Source organism: Hyla sarda, chromosome 5 (genome assembly GCF_029499605.1).
Source record: "Hyla sarda isolate aHylSar1 chromosome 5, aHylSar1.hap1, whole genome shotgun sequence".
NCBI lineage: Eukaryota > Metazoa > Chordata > Amphibia > Anura > Hylidae > Hyla > Hyla sarda.
In genome coordinates this window covers 321,589,181-321,610,685 of record NC_079193.1, presented here as the reverse complement: position 1 = coordinate 321,610,685, position 21,505 = coordinate 321,589,181, and the positions used below count along the sequence as shown (strand labels likewise).

The window sequence follows — 21,505 nt, the reverse complement described above, 5'->3', positions numbered from 1 at the left end:
AGAGATCGCGGGGGTCCCCAGTGTCGGGACCCTTCCATCAGACATCTTATCCCCTAAGATGTCTAGGGATGGAGTACCCCTTTAAGTAGGATTATTTCATAGCAATAACATTCTAATCCTTCCACCAACCTGGCACAACTTCACACTGACTACCCCAGAATTTCTGTAGCTTTTCTTCTTCTGTTTCTTCTTTTCATTTATGCAGTCAAATTCCATCTGCACAGAAAAAAAGCATAATTATTTTTATCTGTATTGCACGCCCAGTGGTTTTTAGGGAAGTACATGAATCTGGAAGTGAGGTAGTGAAGAGAAGCAACAGTTCAATGGTTAGCACCGAGGCTATATTTGCAGTGTATAACCCAGTGCATATGTCCAGCATCATAGTACCATGTTCATCACAGAGCAGATTACATTGAAGTACTGGTATTGCCGACAGCACTTGTATCAATAGCTGAACATTTATGATACGTGAAGGGCTTGGACTTACTGGCAAACCATAAGCCTAGAAAAACTTCAGCCCTTCTCTGAAAGCCCCACTGATGTGAAGATGCATAGTTTCGGAGATTCTGTATTAGGCTGTACAGTTTTTGTTGCAATAAATTCAGTTACTAAAATCTCACTGTTACTCTATGGGGAAAAAGTTGCAAGGCAACTTGTAATAATCCTAGGAATCCCCAAAAGGAAACAATAATAAAAAATAAAAAAATTGACATTTTTTTTTTTTACTTGGTATTACCAAAAGTTGCTGTAAATCCAAGCCAACATAAGGGTTCAGGCAATTGTCCAAGCACTGCGGCCTGTTACTCTGGGATTATTATTAACATAACTAAAGGTTATTACTTTTGCATAGTAATATCTAGATGACTCAAGTATATTTATTAGCTGCTGCTCCCTTACTGGCATTGAGCGACTGGCTTCCTTCAGTTTTGACATCGTGGTCTGGAAGATTCCAATCATGTCGTGGGAGCCATCACTGTCGTAGTCGTAACACTCTACCTGAAAATCAAGAAACAATGATTAAAGCACAAATGAAACGTCGTATTCTGTATACATAATTGGATCGAAACATAATATATACACAAGACAAATCCAGGAACATAAAATGATCCCTGAGCTTGGACCACCACAGATTTCCTTAATGGTGCTTCAAAGGAGGCTCTCTACAGTATAGAGATTGGCTCTCTACAGTATGGAGATTGGCTCTCTACAGTATGGAGATTGGCTCTCTACAGTATGGAGATTGGCTCTCTACAGTATGGAGATTGGCTCTCTACAATATGGAGATTGGCTCTCTACAGTATGGAGATTGGCTCTCTACAGTATGGAGATTGGCTCTCTACGGTATGGAGATTGGCTCTCTACGGTATGGAGATTGGCTCTCTACGGTATGGAGATTGGCAGAAGTGTAATCTTGTAGGGTATGGTCACACACCTCCACGGAGGAAAATCCACAGGGAAAATCCGCACCGAATCATGTGTATTTTGGTGCAGATTTTCTGCTTTGGATAGACAGAGGTATTCCAGCATTTGGGTAAAAAAATAACGTGTTGCTGGTGCTCGTTAAAAAAAAACACATATACTTACCTAGTCCCGTTCCCCGGCAGCTCCCGTCATGCTCAATTGTCCTGCCATGCTTCTGTCTACTTCTCGCTACCAAGATGTAGACAGAAGCATGGCCTGACAATTGTGAATTTTCTGCAGATCCTCAGCATATATGTAGCAAAATCAACAATACCTGCAGCGTATGTACCAAATTTACCCACGTAAACTCCATTGATGTGATCTTCTTATGTATGTGAGGACCATTGTTGGGTGGAACCCCATATGATAGTAGGATATGAGCATTATATAGAACATATAATGCAAACTGTCTAACTTAAGCAACTTTTCCCCTTTATTGGTAGTCGACGAAGCTGAACAGTAAAAAATTCACCTGTATTCTATCATTCTTATTCTATTATAACCGTAACATGCAATTTTAGTAGGTCAAGCAATATTCCATTATATCATTAAGAACAACAAATTTAGGGGATAAGCTAGAAACCCCCAAACAACAATAATAAAAAGTAAAATTTATTGAACTATTAAAATGTAATGGTGAAAGACAAATGTAGTAATTCACCTGAACACCACTAGGTGTCAGTATTACACAGGAAAAGTTAAAAACACAGCTATAGTCAGGCACTTATTTTCAATTAATGCTCATAGTACTGCCAAAGTAGTGGTGTGCCACTATATTTTGGGCCACTCGAATGGCTGATAGATGATAGAACTTAAGGCTGGCTAAAAACGCTGCTGATTAAAATGTCACATAAGCCTAAATCCTGACGTTTCGCTGGAGACCCAACTTCATCAGAGGACTGGATTATATTGTGGTGACTGGGGTGTTGTGAATGAAGGGTGAATGAAGGGTCTGGTGGTATTAACCCTTGGTTGTCATGACGCCAGGGTGGGGTTTCCTTAGTGTTAATGGTCCTGCCGCCAACCATCCCAGAAACGGCAGGGGAAATAAACGGAATGTCCACAGCAGATTTTATGAATTAACTGAAGAACTTTACTTGAAGATTTTATGCAACAGTCTTTATACATAACAGTCTCTTAAGAGGTAACCGGGATGCAGGTTCCTCACAGGTTTTGCTGGGACTTTGAAGCAATGAGCTTTTGATGCAGGCCACTGTGCTACTAATTATAATATTTTAGCTGGTAGTAGTCACACAGGATTTGATAGATTGAGCTTTGTAACTCACAGTTTAGTGGCTGAAGGTTCTTAGGCTTTGGCCTAGATGAACTGAATGGAGTTATGCTTATTATGCTTGCTTGATATCCAGGAGATAAGAGCAGGAACTAAGAGTGCAGGAAGAAGAGACTGAATTTAGTGGCTACAGCCCCTTATATATTAAAGGGGTACTCCGGTGGAAAAACTATTTCTTTTTTTCTTTTTTAAATCAACTGGTGGCAGAAAGTTAAACATATTTGTAAATTACTTCTATTAAAAATCTCAATCCTTCCTGTATTTATTAGCTGGTGAATACTACAGAGGAAATTCTTTTCTTTTTGACATCTTGATGACATCACGAACACACTGCTCTCTGCTGACGTTATTATAATAATAGGTCTTTATTTATTGTTGTCCTTAGTGGGATTTGAACCCAAGGCCCCAGCACTGCAAGGCAGCAGTGCTAACCACTGAGCCACCATGCTGCCCTTAGCATACATCTGCTATGCACGGTTGCTAAAATGGACAGCGATGTCAGCAAAGAGCACTGTGGTCGTGAGGTCATCAGTGTTCCAAAAAGAAAGGAGTTTCCTCTGTAGCATTCAGCAGCTAATAAGTACTGGAAGGATTAAGATTTTTTAATAGAAGTAATTTACAAATATGTTTAACTTTCTGGCACCAGTTGATTTAAAAAAGAAAAAAAAATTGTTTTTCCACCGGAGTACCCCTTTAAGGGGGCTGGACTAAGCTTATTGGTCAGCAAACCTGTAAGTCCTGAACCCAGTGAACTCTGGGTACATCACATGACCCAGTAAGGTCCTTAAGCAATTATACATTACAACTGTACATCACGTGACCCGGGAAAGGTCCTATACATATATATTTCCTATACATTAAATAATATATTAACAGAATTTATATGAGGCAACCAGGGGCAAGCCCTACAGGAGAGCCCTATGGAAATGGAGGGACTCGAGCTGAGGGGACTCTAGACGGGAACAGGACAAGGTCCTGTACTTGGACACCCCAATATCATTAACTCTCTACCAGGTTGTAGATAGGAAGCCTGCACCTGATCTGCCTAGAGTTGCATTATCACCTGATTCAGTCATGCATGAGATGCTGAAATCATCCGCCCTATTTACAGTATACAAGGCCTGGAGTTTAGGAAACAAAACTCTAATTGCAAGACAGTAGCGTGGAGAAAACTAGCAAGAATGAATGAAGGCTGTATTGTTCTAACTCATTGTACAATGAAAAGTCCTGGAAATTTCCAAACTAATCTTTCAACCCCAATGTGTACACTTACTCTAAATTAGTGTTTTCCAACCAGTGTGCCTCCAGCTGTTGCAAAACTACAACTCCCAACATGCCCGGACAGCCGAAGGCTGTCCGGGCATGCTGGGAGTTGTAGTTTTGCAACAGCTGGAGGCACGTTGGTTGGGAAACACTTCTCTTAATGAAGACAACCTCTTTTTAGGGTCAGTCCACACCGCAAAATTTGTGGCCGAAAAATTCTACAGCGGAGTCCTATTGTTTTTCAGGGGGATCGTGCGGCATCGTTTACACTGAGGAGTTTCCACAGCAAAAATTCTGAATTTCTGACCCACCATAAGAATAAACCTTAAAGGGGTACTCCGGTGAAAACCTTTTTTCTTTTAAATCAACTGGTGGCAGAAAGTTAAACATATTTGCAAATTACTTCTATTAAAAAATATTAATCCTTCCAGTACTTATTAGCTGCTGAATGCTACAGAGGAAATTCCTTTCTTTTTGGAACACTGATGACATCACGAGCACAGTGCTCTCTGCTGACATCTCTGTCCATTTTAGCAACCGTGCATAGCAGATGTATGCTAATGGCAGCATGGTGGCTCAGTGGTTAGCACTGCTACCTTGCAGTGCTGGGGACTTGGGTTCAAATCCCACTAAGGACAACAATAAATAAAGCGTTATTATTATTATTATAATAACATCAGCAGAGAGAACTGTGCTCGTGATGTCATCAGAGAGCATTCCAAAAAGAAAAGAATTTCCTCTGTAGTATTCAGAGCTAATAAGTACAGGAAGGATTAATATTTTTTTATAGAAGTAATTTACAAATATGTTAAACTTTCTGCCACCAGTTGATTTAAAAGAAAAAGGGTTTTCACCGGAGTAACCCTTTAAATCTTTTCAGTGGAATTCCACCAAGACTGCATTGCCTTCTATGGAGATGGCGCATGTGCCCGCAGTCCTAATGCTAATGGATTTTGGCGGTACCCGCTGCAAACCGAATCTCCAGGTGGAGATTCATCAGCTGGGACGGGCCATGAATTAAAGCTGGCTCAGTGATCAGCAGATTGCCAAGGCTTCGGTTTCAATAAATTATTGCAGGCAGCTATTGTCCGAAGAAGCTAAGACTAGCCATACATTTTCCCTGCAGCCGCCACAAAATGCCGAATTTCCTGCTGTCCATTTAAACAAATGGCTGACATTACCGTTCAATTTTTGCTCAATGTAAGCAGAATAATATTGAAAATCCGGATGAAAAAACATCTGCAGCATATCTTTATTGTGTGAACACTGTATATCTTGTACCATATTCTACAGACCATAAAAGGTAACCACAAAATGAGAAGACAAATTAAGCATACAGACTTCTTCAGGAGAGCAGTTGCAAAACTACAACTCCCAGCATGCTGGGAGTTGTAGTTTTGCGACAGCTGGAGGCTCCCTGGTTGGGAAACACTCAGGGCCGGATCTGCCTATAGGCAAAATAGGCAGCCGTCTAGAGCGTACTCTTGATGGGGGCGCCATTCTGCCCACAGCAATAAAGTTAGCCAGCATCCGAAGCACCCACCCATCCAGCATAACCCTGCCACCCCATGAGTAAGGTGATTACATGAGGAGGAGGTTTGTTACAGTGTGTCACCCCAGTAGTAATGAGATTCCATGAGGAGGAGGTTTGTTACAGTGTGTCACCTCAGTAGTAAGGAGAGTACATGAGGAGGAGGTTTGTTACAGTGTGTCACCTCAGTAGTAAGGAGATTCCATGAGGAGGAGGTTTGTTACAGTGTGTCACCCCAGTAGTAAGGAGATTCCATGAGGAGGAGGTTTGTTACAGTGTGTCACCCCAGTAGTAAGGGGATTACATGAAGTTTGTTACAGTGTGTCAACTCAGTAGTAAGGAGATTACATGAGGAGGAGGTTTGTTACAGTGTGTCACCCCAGTAGTAAGGAGATTACATGAGGAGGAGGTTTGTTACATGGTGTCACCCCAGTAGTAAGGAGATTACATGAGGAGGAGGTTTGTTACAGTGTGTCACCCCAGTAGTAATGAGATTCCATGAGGAGGAGGTTTGTTACAGTGTGTCATCCCAGTAGTGAGGTGATTACATGAGGAGGAGGTTTGCTACAGTGTGTCACCCCAGTAGTAAGAAGATTACATGAGGAGGAGGTTTGTTACAGTGTGTCACCCCAGTAGTAAGAAGATTACACGAGGAGGAGGTTTGCTACAGTGTGTCACCCCAGTAGTAAGAAGATTACACGAGGAGGAGGTTTGTTACAGTGTGTCACTCCAGTAGTAAGGAGATTACATGAGGAGGAGGTTTGTTACAGTGTGTCACCCCAGTAGTAAGGAGATTACATGAGGAGGAGGTTTGTTACATGGTGTCACCCCAGTAGTAAGGAGATTACATGAGGAGGAGGTTTGTTACAGTGTGTCACCCCAGTAGTAATGAGATTCCATGAGGAGGAGGTTTGTTACAGTGTGTCATCCCAGTAGTGAGGTGATTACATGAGGAGGAGGTTTGCTACAGTGTGTCACCCCAGTAGTAAGAAGATTACATGAGGAGGAGGTTTGTTACAGTGTGTCACCCCAGTAGTAAGAAGATTACACGAGGAGGAGGTTTGCTACAGTGTGTCACCCCAGTAGTAAGAAGATTACACGAGGAGGAGGTTTGTTACAGTGTGTCACTCCAGTAGTAAGATGGGGCGTGTCAAAGGGTGAAGCCAATGGGTGAGGTCAAGGGGCAGCAAAATTTACTTTTTCCTAGGGTGGCAAAAATCCTTGCACCCGGCCTGGTAACACTGCTCTACACACCCAACATAAAATGACCATCGTAACTCACCCGGATAGCTTTGTCCATGTCCCCATTACAGAGAGCCTGGAGTGGTATCTTGAAGGGTCTCCACACAGGATTCAGATTGTTTTTAATGACCTACAAAAGAGATATAGCATGTAGCACATAGGATACATAATATTTCCATTTAACATACAATACAGATGCATCATTTTATACTGGTAGGGTTGGAAGACAACTATAATGTTATTTAGGCGGCAGGGTACACCTCCAAACTGCCAGCACAACTAAAAGAATTGGCAGTCCCATGCAAGCTTCTGGTACTAACAATCACCAATAGTCAAGAGAACCTACATATACCTGTAGGTAAGTGTGCACAAAATATATGCAACACCAAATACAACAAAAAAAATGTGCACTAGACAGATCACATGATAAAATAAATCTTTAGTAAATATTCTTAGACGATAAAAACATGAGGATAGTCATCATAGTAAAAGGGATCAGAACACATACTGAAGAGTATGGAGTGCATAATGACACTAACAGAAAAGAATAGACATACAGGGTGCCAGACCATACCTACCCAACCCCAACACTCTTTTTGCCAACAGAAGGCTTCCTCAGGGGGTGTCCTGGCAATTGGGACTTCTGGCAATTCAGCAGACCGCTCGCTTTAGCAGTTCCAGGAGTTTGAACAGGTAACAACATAGTAGTCGGCCTTTATGTCAGGGCCATCAACTCTACCCCCTTGTATACCAACCGTTCCAGGACTTTGTACATACAGACTGGCAAGGATGGAGCTGCTACATGCCCCCTCCACCAAAGTCTAATGTGTGGAAAAGAAATAGGTGTGTGCTCCCTATTGTATTGTAAAGTGATGAGGAATATGTTGGCACTATATAAAGATTTTTTTGTTTATTTGATTAAAGAACAAAAGGTTTAAAGGTTTTTGCCAGACTTTGTAAATCGATGGCCTTTCCTCAGGACAGGCTCTCAGTACTAACTAGGCAAAAATCAGATTCCTGGAACTGCCCCCAATCTACAGCTTGAAGGGGCTGCGGTATTCATACAAACATTCCAGCCTCTTCAATATTTACATGCAAGTCTGTTTGTACTTGCAAGTGCAGTAGTAGCAGCGGTTCAAGTCTTATCCCATTCAAGTGAAATGTACAACGCTGAGGTACCTAGCACTGCCACTACAATAGTACCAGCTCCACTGCCCCCTGTCCGGCAGGGGTTCCACGAGTCAGATCCCCAACGACCTAATATTCTCTACCTGAGCATAGACCATCACTCTTTAAAGCTTTAATAACCCCTTTTATATTTAAAAAGTTGAAAAAAGAATTAGAAATAGAATGCAACAATTACTTAGTAGGCTGGATTCCAGCACAGGGCCTTTTTTTGTTTCTTGCTACAACTCCCAGCAAGTCCAGAAAGCCACTGCTTGGGCAATGCTAAGAGTTGTAGTTTAGCAATAGCTTGAGGTCCACAGTTTGGAGACCACTGGTATAAGGTAATAATCCTTACCTCTGTTCTGTGGACCATTTGCCATCTTCCATCATCCATCTGCCTGTGAAATTCCAAGTAAGGGTCTGACTTTCCAAATAAATCCTGCAAAAAACATTAAGAAATTCTGTAAGTGATCCTAACATAGTCATGAGGTTCTGCACCGTACAAGGAGTTATGCGAAGTAAAGACATGTGAGAACTCAAATATATTCTGTTCTGATGACAAATGGTTTTTTTATCCTATTCCTGCTGGTGCAGCAGAGTGGCAACTAGAGAGCGAAGTTACAGTAATTCGATTTGTCACGAACTTCTCGACTCAGCGGTTGCTGACTTTATCCTGCATAAATTAGTTCAGCTTTCAGGTGCTCCGGTGGCTGGAAAAGGTGGATACAGTCCTAGAAGACTCTCTCTCTCTCTCTGTCTGTCTCTCTCTGTCTGTCTCTCTCTGTCTGTCTCTCTCTGTCTGTCTCTCTCTCTCTCTCCTAGGACTGTATCCACCTAGGAGTGGCGCAGTGGTGAAACATTTGGGGTGAACAACAGGGGCAGTTACCCTGGGCGCAAAATACTTTGTGGTGCAAAATCTGATGGCTATTGTGTGCCCTGTTCTGGCTTGATGAATGTTAAGTCACCAGCAAGACATACGGTATGTAATGTGTTCGGAGGCAGCAGGTATGCCGCCACCATAAAGTGCCCATAATTACATAACCAATTCTCCTGAGTGCTGTCCCTAAACTGCCATTATAACAATTCAGCTCAGGGCTGGGGTGGCTTAATGCTGATGTCAGGGCGCCATTCCTCATCTCTTTTTACTGTACATTATTATTTAATATGGTTTGATCCAATACCTTTTTGTCCAGTTTTCTTGCTTCAACTTCGAACTGCACCACTCTGTTATCTTTTATTTCTTCTGCAAATATCTAGAAAGAAAGAAATACACAAATATATGAAAATGGATGCCTGATAGTCTAAATGGTTGCAGGGTTGGTAACCTTCACCCCCAAATTACTAGCATGTTAAAAGGGGTATTCCATCAACTGGCTCCAGAAAGTTAAACAGATTTGTAAATGACATCTATTAAAAAATCTTAATCCTTCCAGTACTTATCAGCTGCTGAAGTTGAGTAGCTCTTTTCTGTCTGACCACTGTGCTCTCTGCTGACACCTCTGTCTGTGTTAGGAAGTGTCCAGAGTAGGAGCAAATCCCCATAGCAAATCTCTCATGCTCTGGACAGTTCCTGAGACAGACAGAGGTGTCAGCAGAGAACACTGTTGTCAGACAGAAAAGAACAGCTCAACTTCAGCAGCTGATAAGTACTGGAAGGATTAAGATTGTTTTTTACAGAATTAATTTACAAATCTGTTTATCTTTCTGGAGCCAGTTAATATGAAAATAAGTTTTTTTTTTAACTGGAATACCGCTTTAAGCTATACCGGTAATGGGTAAAATGTATTTCCTATAGTCTCCAGTTGTTATTGAATTATGCCTATTTGGGCAAATGCATCACCCCAACTAATGTTTCAGATTTACATTTTGCATTTAAATTACTTTCCCTGCTGCAACCCTATGTGTGGAATAAGGTTCGGAGGCAGACCATGTGTAACCGATATGTCGGTGCTCTTGGCCTCCTTCAAGCCTCACTGCATACACAGGGCTGCAGCTGGGAAAGCCCTGTGTCTGCTCCTAATGCATACGCAGCGTATATCCCACTGCCTGGCAGATTTCTTGCAGCGTCAAATACGTTGTGTATGCGCTGTGTGTAACCCTACCATTAGGCTACATTTCCACACTGGTTTATTTTCTGCCATTTTTTGGACTTGTGGTCTCCCGATACTGTACATGTACTGTACCTTGTGTAGTAAGTCCCCAAAGTCAGAGTTCCTCCGCCCTGATAGGAGTCTATTGGGGGGATAACCCCTAGTCGCCTCTTCCTTCTATAATTTTATTTATATTTCGTATATTGTATAGTGTAAATATTCCTTCCAGGACCTTAGGTCACATGATTAATAATTATATTTTTCTGCTAATGTTAAGGACCTTCCAGGTCAGGTGCTCATGTCATGTGATGTACCACAATGCTTTGTAATAGGACTGACAGGTTTGGGGGTCCAATAAGCTTTGAGCCTGCCCCTTCAGATATAAGGGCACTGTATCCAATGATCGCGCTCTTCGCTCCATGCGCTCTTGGGTTCCGGACTGGCAGAGAGAAAGAGAAGCTCCGTGAATACTTTCTAGGCAAATCTAGGCCTGAAGCCTGCTAACTTCAGCCGAATACAAAGCCGTGAGTTCAATCTAACTCAATCCTAATCCTACGTGACTACTGAACCGAAACCAAACCCCTAAGTTCAGTGGAACAGCGGAATCAAGCATCAAAGCTTATTCACTAAAAGGTTTCAACCAAACCTGTGAGGAGCCTAAAAGTCCGGTCCTCTGTAAAGACTGTTATTACATTTAACCTGCATAAAATCTGCAGTAAAGTTATCTTCGGTTTACTAAAATTCCGGTTGTGGACAATCCTTTATTCCTTCCTATCATTCCTGGGACGGGTGGCAGTAGGATATATATACAGAGAGGAAACCTCACCCTGGCGTCACGACAGTTAAGGGTTAATCCAACACCCTTTCATCACTGCACAGCTACACCCCCAAGGTACCACAGACATCTGCCACTGCAGTTTTTGAGCCAAAGTCAGAAGTGAATTATCTAATAGGAAGACGTAAAGTTCTATCTTTATATTTCTCATTCCATTTGAATGTACTTCTTGCCTTGGCTCAAAAACTGCAGTGGCAGGTTTCCAAAAAGCGCCATATAAATAAAGGATAAATAAAATAAACATTTTTTGTTTTTTATAAATATTTATTCTAAAAGTGCGATCCACTTCCATCACCGGGCTCACATTTCAGGACAATTTTAGTGGGTGGCATTGTAGTTATAAAATCCTGATTTCTCCCATAATATTAGCCTTTGTTTAGGCAATCTTTAGCAAATACAAATAAATCAGGTCTTTCACAAAAAATCTTTGTAATAAAAAACCCAAAGCAAACCATCAGAAAATAAAAATCGCCATACCGTAATCGTTCCTTTTCCCGCTGGTCTCCCATTCTTCAGTACAAGAGGTTTGGTCAGCTTCTTACTAGAGACAATCTTACAAAAAAATAAAAGAAAAAAATGTATGAATAATAATCAGCAGAAGCCGATGGGCCGTCCTCTTCTTTCCAATTTTCTTTTCTAATTCTTAGCCTCCGTTCACATATTACATTTATTGATTACAAAAGGTAAAAAATCTCAGTGGACAGATCAATGAGGCTCCATATACCAAGTAGAAGCCAAAAGAGCATTTTTGTCATATGTTGATATTCCTTTTATCTGTATAGCAAAGTGTGGTCTGCTTTGTTCTTGTATACAAAGGCATAAAAGAAAGCTAAAAATTTTTAAATATATAAACATGGGAATAGGTTTTCATTAGAGCCTATGGAATGATATACTTTGCAGCCATCCGTCGGTGGTATACTTCTGGAGAAAGTCTTTATGTACTGTATGGAAGCCTCGAATATAATATGAACCAATCTTTATAGATGCAAAAGGAAGAGAATGTCCAGCGCTGACTTGTGAAAAAAAGGAACTTCTTTATTAGAACATAGTATTTGCCATGGGAAACAACAAGGATTCAGTGACGTGACGCGTTTCGGCCCGTAGGGCCGAAACGCGTCACGTCACTTGAATCCTTGTTGTGTCCCATGGCAACAACTATGTTCTAATAAATGTGTCCAGGTGCAGGAGAAAAAGACCTTAGTTATCCTGGCGCTGCCCGTTTGGTCATCAGAATAGAAGAAAGAAGGCTAAAAATAGACCTTGAGTAGAATCTTAACTTTATTGCTTAATTATAAAAATAATAAAAGTGTGGATAACGCGTTTCGAGGGGGACTCCCTTCTTCCTCAGATCAGCATGGGGAAACTAGACGCTGCCTCCTGATAAAGTGCCGCTCTGGGCTGGGGTCCACCAACAACCGCCTAACCACACACCCCCACACACCTTTTGCCGCTGCATACAACCCGTCCCCGAAAAGAACAGCTCCTTCTAGCTTCCTCTCAGGCCACCTGACCCCACTCCACACCACACAGCCTTACTCACCCATCCTGTCTGTTCCAGGGCTGGCTGCAGAAAAATCGATTCCCAGAAGCCACCTAGAGATCCTGCAAAGAGCCCACTAGGCAGAGGACACTGTGCCTAATCTTACAGGGGTACTCCAGTAGAATTTTTTTTTTCTTCTAATCAACTGGTGCCAGAAAGTTAAACCGATTTGTAAATTACTTCTTTTAAAAAATCTTAATCCTTCCAGTACTTATCAGCTGCTGTATGCTCCAGAGGAAGTAGTGTAGTTCTTTTCTGTCTGACCACAGTGCTCTCTGCTGACACCTCTGTCCATGGCAGGAACTGTCCAGAGAACAAGAAAATCCCCATGGCATAGAGCACTCTGGTCAGACAGAAAAGAACTATACAACTTCCTTTGGAGCATACAGCAGCTGCCAAGTACTGGAAGGATTATAATTTTTAAATAGAAGTAATTTACAAATCTGTTTAAAGGGGTTATACAGGGAAAAAAAACTTTTTTTTATTTATCAACTGGCTCCAGAAAGGTAAACAGATTTGTAAATTACCTCTATTAAAAAATCTTAATCCTTTCAGTGCTTATGACCTGCTGAAGTTGAGTTGTTCTTTTCTGTCTAAGTGCTCTCTGATGACACCTGTCTCGGGAACCGCCCAGTTTAGAAACAAATCCTCATAGCAAACCTCTTCTACTCTGTGCAGTTCCCGAGACAAGCAGAGATGTCAGCAGAGAGCATTGTTGCCAGACAGAAAAGAACAACTCAACTTCAGCAGCTGATAATTATTGAAAGGATTAAGATTTCTCAATAGAAGTAATTTACAAATCTGTTTAATTTTCTGGAGCCAGTTGATATATAAAAAAAAGTTTTTTTTCCTGGAATACCCCTTTTAAATCGAAAAGGATAAGCCAATTGATCCAAGGGGCCTCTATGATATCATAGCCTCACAGTAATGCTGTGCATCGCATATATACATAAATCAGTGTTTTCCAAACAGTGTGTCTCCAGCTGTTGCAAAACTTTTCTTTTCTGTCTAAGTGCTCTCTGATGACACGTGTCTCGGGAACAGCCCAGTTTAGAAGCAAATCCCCATAGCAAACCTTTTCTACTCTGTGCAGTTCCCGAGACAAGCAGAGATGTCAGCAGAGAGCACTGTTGCCAGACAGAAAAGAGCAACTCAACTTCAGCAGCTGATAATTATTGGGGTGCGTTCACACGGAGTAATTCAAGAGGAATTTACTCGAGTAATTTCTCTTGAATTCTCCGCTCCAAATTAATTCACATCTCCTCTGCCCATTGACTTTAATGTTATTTCTGCTGTCCTGTTCACACTGCGGAAATTCTGCTAGCAGAATTCAGACGCTGAATTCCGTTCCACTTGAAGAAAGGACATGTTCATTCTTCAAGCGGAATCCGCTAGCAGAAATCAATTGAAGTCAATGGTAAAAAAAAGGCCGCCTGGCATCGTTTTCGCGGGCAATTCGTGTGCAATTTGCGCAGAATTTGCGCGCAATTTGCGCAGAAATGGCTGAAAACCCTTTCACTTCTTTCTCCCCCCATGTCAGCACGCAATTCCGCGCAAATTGCGTGCGAATTGCGTGCAAATTATCCACAAATTTCACGCAAAAATAAAATGATTTTTTCAGCCTGTAAATTTTTCGGCGTGAATTACTCTTCATTTACTCCGTGTGAAAGCACCCTTGAAAGGATTAAGATTTTTTAATAGAAGTAATTTACAAATCTGGTTAACTTTCTGGAGCCAGTTGATATAAAAAAAATAAATAAATAAATAAATAAATAAAAGTTTTTTCCTGGAATACCTCTTTAAAGGGGTACTCCAGTGAAAACCTTTTTTCTTTTAATTCAACTTGTGTCAGAAAGTTAAACATATTTGTAAATTACTTCTATTAAAAAATCTTAATCCTTCCAGTACTTATTAGCTGCTGAATGCTACAGAGGAAATTCCTTTCTTTTTGGAACACTGATGACATCACGACCACAGTGCTCTCTGCTGACATCTCTGTCAATTTTAGCAACCGTGCATAGCAGATGTATGCTAAGGGCAGCATGGTGGCTCAGTGGTTAGCACTACTGACTTGCCGTGCTGGGGGCTTGGGTTCAAATCCCACTAAGGACAACAATAAATAAAAAAGTCTTTTTTGAAAAAGTCTTCACCGGAGAACCCCTTTAACTTTCTGGCACCAGTTGATTTGAAAACATTTGTTTTCCACTGGAGTACCCCTTTACAGTGGTAAAATGTGTGTGCCTCCTAAGCCTGGGCCTTGATGGCCTTGCGGAAAATAAGCAACTGTCTGTATATGATGGACAAATGTTGTGACCACAAAGAGGCTCACTCCACTGTCTCAGACTTCTGCGGCAACAATTTTTTTTAAAGGTAATCTTCATGCAATTTCTTTTGCAAAAAAATTTGATTTCAATTTGAAAAAAAATCAATGACTATTTTATGCACAATTCTTGTGCAAAAGCGAAAAAAAAAATGTAATGTCTATTTGAAAAATTCAATGTCTTTTTTATGAAATCTTTAAAACAATTTAAATAAAAAAGATAAATAAAAAAATAAAAACATTTTTAGATGTATTTACACAAATTGAAAGGGAAAAAGTTTCAAAATTAAAAGGCGCATTACATAGTTACATAGTTACATAGTTACATAGTTACATAGTTACATAGTTAGTACGGTCGAAAAAAGACATATGTCCATCAAGTTCAACCAGGGAATTAAGGGGTAGGGGTGTGGCGCGATATTGGGGAAGGGATGAGATTTTATATTTCTTCATAAGCATTAATGTTAGTTTGTTCCAGGAATGTATCTAATCCTGTTTTAAAGCTGTTAATTGTTCCTGCTGTGACCAGTTCCTGAGGTAGACCGTTCCATAAATTCACAGTCCTCACGGTAAAGATTCTATGTTAAGACAGCATTCTATGTTAAGACAGTGTTTCCCAACTGGTGTGCCTCCAGCTGTTGCAAAACTACAACTCACAGCATACCCAGACAGCCTTCGGCTGTCTGGGCATGCTGGGAGTTGTAGTTTTGCAACAGCTGGAGGCACACCAGTTGGGAGATACTGTGATAAGACTAGGCTGCGGGGAAACAACTCCCAAATACACGGTGTTATAGTGTCACACCCTCTAAACCTTGGTCACCATGATGATATTTAGCACAAATAAATGTTACTCACTTGTCCCAATGTACATTCAAACTCTCCCAGGAAGTCATCATCAGCCAGATCATAGGTGTTATTGTCAATGTCATATATCCCAAACTTCAGCTTCTGGACGATCTCAAAGTAGTAGTCAATGAGAAACCTCTTGCAGAATTTGGGATTCAGACAATTCTGAATTCTTTCTGTGCGATCAATCTGTCAGAAAGAAGAATATGCATGATATGATTATCCCCCATAATGCTTATATGTGGGGTTACAGTATCTTATTTTACATTACGGCTATTAATATAAATTCATACAAAGTTATTTTTGCCATTTAATGACTCATTTAATTATTTCGAAATGCTGGCATATATCAGCATGTAACAATACTGTGTCTATGCATACAAATATATTTATGTGTGGTGGGCGAGAGTCATCCATCAGGAGAACCTAATCTTCATAATGGTAAAGTTATCTCTTTCCTCACAGTGTTATTATAGGAATAATATCCTCCCCCCTCCCCTCCTGACCAGTGAATTTAGCGGTACAGCCTGTAATATGGATCTAAAGCCGTACATCATTTATAATTACCTCATGCTGGCCAGTGAATATTCAGTCAGACAGCCAGACTCTCTCATACAGTATGTATGTGAACTGTATGCAGTGTAGCAGCTGTATTCTGCAGTCTATTTGACTGTTTATTCACTGTGTGTGCAGGGCTGGTGCAAGGATTTTTGCCACTCTAGGTGAAAGGAATTTTGCCGCCCATTGGCTCCGTCCTTTGACGTGCCCCACCTTACTACTGGAGTGACACACTGTAACAAACCTCCTCATGTAATCTCCTTACTACTGGAGTGACACACTGTAACAAACCTCCTCATGTAATCTCCTTACTACAGGGGTGACACATTGTAACAAACCTCCTCATGTAATCTCCTTACTACTGGAGTGACACACTGTAACAAACCTCCTCATGTAATCTCCTTACTACAGGGGTGACACACTGTAACAAACCTCCTCATGTAATCTCCTTACTACAGGGGTGACACCCTGTAACAAACCTCTTCATCATGTAATTACCTTACTACTGGGGTGACACACTGTAACAAACCTCTTCATGTAATCTCCTTACTACTGGAGTGACACACTGTAACAAACCTCTTCATCATGTAATCTCTTTACTACAGGGGTGACACACTGTAACAAACCTCTTCATCATGTAATCTCCTTACTATTGGGGTGACACACTGTAATAAACCTTCTCCTCATGTAATCTCCTTACTACAGGGGTGACACACTGTAACAAAGCCCCTCCTCATGTAATCTCCTTACTACTGGGGTGACACAATGTAACAAACCTCCTCCTCATGTAATCTCCTTACTACTGGGGTGACACACAGTAAAAAACCTCCTCATCATGTAATCTCCTTACTACTGGGGTGACACACTGTAACAAACCTCCTCCTCATGTAATCTCCTTACTACTGGGGTGACACACTGTAACAAACCTCCTCCTCATGTAATCTCCTTACTACTGGGGTGACACACAGTAACAAACCTCCTCCTCATGTAATCTCCTTACTACTGGGGTAACACATTGTAACAAACCTCCTCATAATGTAATCTCCTTACTACTGGGGTGACACATTGTAACAAACCTCCTCCTCATGTAATCTCCTTACTTCTGGGGTGACACACAGTAACAAACCTCCTCCTCATGTAATCTCCTTACTACTGGGGTGACACACTGTAACAAACCTCCTCTTCATGTAATCTCATTACTACTGGGGTGACACACTGTAACAAACCTCCTCCTCATGTAATCTCCTTACTACTGGGGTTAAACACTGTAACAAACCTCCTTCTCATGTAATCTCCTTACTACTGGGGTGACACACTGTAACAAACCTCCTCCTCATGTAATCTCCTTACTACTGGGGTGAAACACTGTAACAAACCTCCTCCTCATGTAATCTCCTTACTACTGGGGTGAAACACTGTAACAAACCTCCTCCTCATGTAATCTCCTTACTACTGGGGTGACACACAGTAACAAACCTCCTCCTCATGTTATCTCCTTACTACTGGGGTTATGGTTGAGACGGATGTATGGAGGCGTGTGTGATGTCAGGATGCAGCACGGACCTGACCTGCCTGTCTTCCTCGGAGGTGACACTGCGCTCCAGCAGGCAAAAGAATGCAGATTATTATGGTACGGGAGAGAAGTGGGGTGCAACTGTGGGGCTGGCTGGGTGGGTGCTTCACCTAAGCAGCAGGTGCTTTGGATGCTGGCTACTAGCTTTCTTGCAGTGGGCAGATCGGCGCCCCCATCAAGAGAGCGCTTTAGGCGGCTGCCTATTTTGCCTATAGGCAGAACCAGCCTTGTATGTATGAGGAGAACTGAGCAACTGAACATGCCTCACTAGAAGAGAGAACTGCCTACCGGGTGTTTTCCATGGCAACAAGCAACAACAGAGCATCCAGCATATATTGGTAGGGCCGCCTTTCAAAAATAATATTTTACTGATAATTATTTGTATTTAATCTCACATAAATCATCAGCAGAGACCTATTTATCTTCATGGTAAAATTCCTTTAATGGTGAAAAATCTTGCACATTCTTAGAGATTGTCTAGTGCAGTGGTCTTTAACCTGCGGACCTCCAGATGTTTCAAAAACTACAACTCCCAGCATGCCCGGACAGCCAACGGCTGTCCGGGCATGCTGGGAGTTGTAGTTTTGCAACATCTGGAGGTCTGCATGTTGAAGACCACTGGTCTAGTGTATGGTTTAGTAAATCTGTCCCATTGGGTTATGTCTAATGTCACATGCCATATCATGCTCCACCCTCTCAGGCCCTGCCCTAGGTGGCAGAACACACATTTAAAAGGGTTACTCCACTGGAAAACATTTACTTTTAAATCAACTGTTGCCAGAAAGTTAAACATATTTGTAAATTACTTCTATTTAAAAATCTTAATCCTTCCAGTACTTATCAGCTGCTGTATGCTCCACCATCGCGGATGTCTACCATTACCAGCGAGTCCCTGGCTGCTATCGCTCCAATGCTCACGGTCATGTACAGGACGTAAATGTTCGTCCTGGTGCATTAAGTACGTTTAGGCGTTAAAGGGGTACTCCTCTGGAAAACTTTTTTTTTTTAAATCAACTGGTGCCAGAAAATTAAAAAGATTTGTAAATTACTTCTATTTAATCTTAATCCTTCCAGTAATAATCAGCTGCTGTGTGCTCCACAGGAAGTTCTTTTCTTTTTGAATTTCCTTTCTATCTGACCACAGTGCTCTCTGCTGACACCTCTGTCCATGACAGGAACGTTCCAGAGCAGGATAGGTTTGCTATGGGGATTTGCTCCTTCTCTGGACAGTTCCTGACATGGACAGAGGTGTCAGCAGAGAGCACTGTGGTTAGACTGAAAATAATTCTAAAAGAAAAGAACTTCCTGTGGAGCATACAGCAGCTGATAAGTACTGGAAGGGTTAAGATTTTTAAATAGAAGTAATTTACAAATCTGTTTAACTTTCTGGCACCAGTTGATTTAAAAAAAAAAAGTTTTCCAGTGGAGTACCCCTTTAAGTATCGAGCGTCTCAATAAAGGGCAGCAGTGACGCAACAAAGTCTGTGCGTAGGCCTTCCTCTAGATACTATTAGACCGAAAAAGCAGGATCTTGCGTGAACAACTAAAATAATCCCTTTAGGAACAGCATTCTTGTAATGAGTGTATAAATTATGACTCACACACGCAAAGTGCCCCAGGAAATTATCTTGATAAATAACATTTATTACCAGTAGAGATGAGCGAACTTACAGTAAATTCGATTCGTCACGAACTTCTCGGCTCGGCAGTTGATGACTTATCCTACGTAAATTAGTTCAGCCTTCAGGTGCTCCGGTGGGCTGGAAAAGGTGGATACAGTCCTAGGAAAGAGTCTCCTAGGACTGTATCCACCTTTTCCAGCCCACCGGAGCACCTGAAGGCTAAACTAATTTACGTAGGATAAGTCATCAACTGCCGAGCCGAGAAGTTCGGGACGAATCGAATTTACTGTAAGTTCGCTCATCTCTAATTACCAGCACACGACTAGAAGATACAAAATGCAAAACTGTAAATAATGCTCAATCCAGTGTTTCCCAACCAGTGTGCCTCCAGCTGTTGCAAAACTACAACTCCCAGCATGCTGGCAGTAGTAGTTTTGCAACAGCTGGAGACACACTGGTTGGGAAACACTGGCTCAATCACTCTAGAACGCTGAATATTATAAGTAATATTTTATTAATGAATCATTAAGATATACTTGCTGTAGTCTTGTTAGATCTACCATATTTATGTTGGTGTTTCCCAGACAGAGTGTCTCCAGCTGTTGCAAAACTACAACTCCCAGCATGCCCGGACAGCCTTTGGCTGTCCGGGCATGCTGGGAGTTGTAGTTTTGCAACAGCTGGAGACACACTGTTTGGAAAACACTGATTTATGTATATATGCGATGCACAGCATTACTGTGAGGCTATGATATCATAGAGGCCCCTTGGATCAATTGGCTTATCCTTTTCGATTTAAAAGGGGTATTCCAGGAAAAAAAACTTTTTTTTATATATCAACTGGCTCCAGAAAATTAAACAGATTTGTAAATTACTTCTATTGAGAAATCTTAATCCTTTCAATAATTATCAGCTGCTGAAGTTGAGTTGTTCTTTTCTGTCTGGCAACAATGCTCTCTGCTGACATCTCTGCTTGTCTCGGGAACTGCACAGAGTAGAAGAGGTTTGCTATGGGGATTTGTTTCTAAACTGGGCGGTTCCCGAGACAGGTGTCATCAGAGAGCACTTAGACAGAAAAGAACAGCTCAACTTCAGAAGCTCATAAGTACTGAAAGGATTAAGATTTTTTAATGGAAGTAATTTACAAATCTGTTTAACTTTCTGGAACCAGTTGATATATATATAAAAAAGTTTTTTCCTGGATAACCCCTTTAAATTATTTTATTATATTGTGTGTTTTCTATGGCTTTTTGATAATATAAGTCTACTTATCTGAGCGATACATTTGGGTGTGCACACAGCTTGCTTGTGTTGTTTTCTTCTAATAATAACCCAAGGGGCAGGATTTTAGCTGGGGTGTACTCACACGTACACTATCTTGTGCATATTTGATGCGCAGGATTTGAAGCTGCAGATTTTATGCTGTGTTCAGTCATTTAGTTTCATTGATCTCTGCAGCATAAAATCTGCAGCTTCAAATATGCGCAGGATACCGTAAGTGTGAATACACCCTAAGGGTACGTTCACATGGGCGGATTTTTTTGCAGGTTTTCCGCTGCATATTTGAAAGAGGGCGAGCTCTTCTCGGCTGTCCGCAGCAGATTTTCCGTGGCGAAATTTACGCTGCGGAAAATCAACCGCAAGCTCCATTGAAGTCAGTAGGGAATGCAGCGGATTTTCTGCAGCGTAAATTCCACTGCAGAAAACCCGCAAAAAAATCCGCTCGTGTGAACGTACCCTAAAGGTGAAGTCCGAAGTGCCGTATTTTGCTGCGTATTTGCAGCTGGGTATTTTCCTACCCATTGACTTCAATAGGTAAGGAAACACGCAGCAGCAAATACACAGCACAATACGGCACGTGGGACCCTACCCCTTAACAGAATCATCTGACAACATATTCTCAACAGAGGTATATTGCATTAAATGTCCTTTTGCTTAGAATATTGGATCAGAGAATTTCTGTAACAGCGCAGCTAAAGGCCAAACTGGTTTTACAGGTTGTGGAGGTCCCAGACTCGATTTATATGATCTTCATTCACGAAAAGATCACTCTTGTCTTCTGATCCCCACAGGTCCAACCTCTATAATCCCCTAAGATCGACTGTAAAAGCCACATCTGGCCATCCACTTCCCCTGCTCTGATCCCCACAGGCTAAAGTAGTAAAA

At 41.5% G+C, this 21,505-nt stretch overlaps 1 protein-coding gene across 6 annotated transcripts in view; it reads right to left on the bottom strand.

Annotated features, from left to right (window-relative positions):
• Positions 1–21,505, bottom strand: part of CPNE3 (copine 3) — a 102,536-nt gene that overhangs the window by 27,350 nt on the left and 53,681 nt on the right. For all 6 annotated transcript variants that reach the window (XM_056522282.1, XM_056522284.1, XM_056522283.1 and 3 more), the window contains 7 exons: positions 15,596–15,775; positions 11,358–11,432; positions 9,137–9,208; positions 8,311–8,394; positions 6,829–6,918; positions 898–996; positions 130–216 (listed from right to left, as the gene is read on the bottom strand). In XM_056522282.1, the coding sequence (XP_056378257.1) occupies positions 130–216; positions 898–996; positions 6,829–6,918; positions 8,311–8,394; positions 9,137–9,208; positions 11,358–11,432; positions 15,596–15,775 (687 nt within the window). The remainder of the gene's footprint in view (positions 1–129; positions 217–897; positions 997–6,828; positions 6,919–8,310; positions 8,395–9,136; positions 9,209–11,357; positions 11,433–15,595; positions 15,776–21,505) is intronic.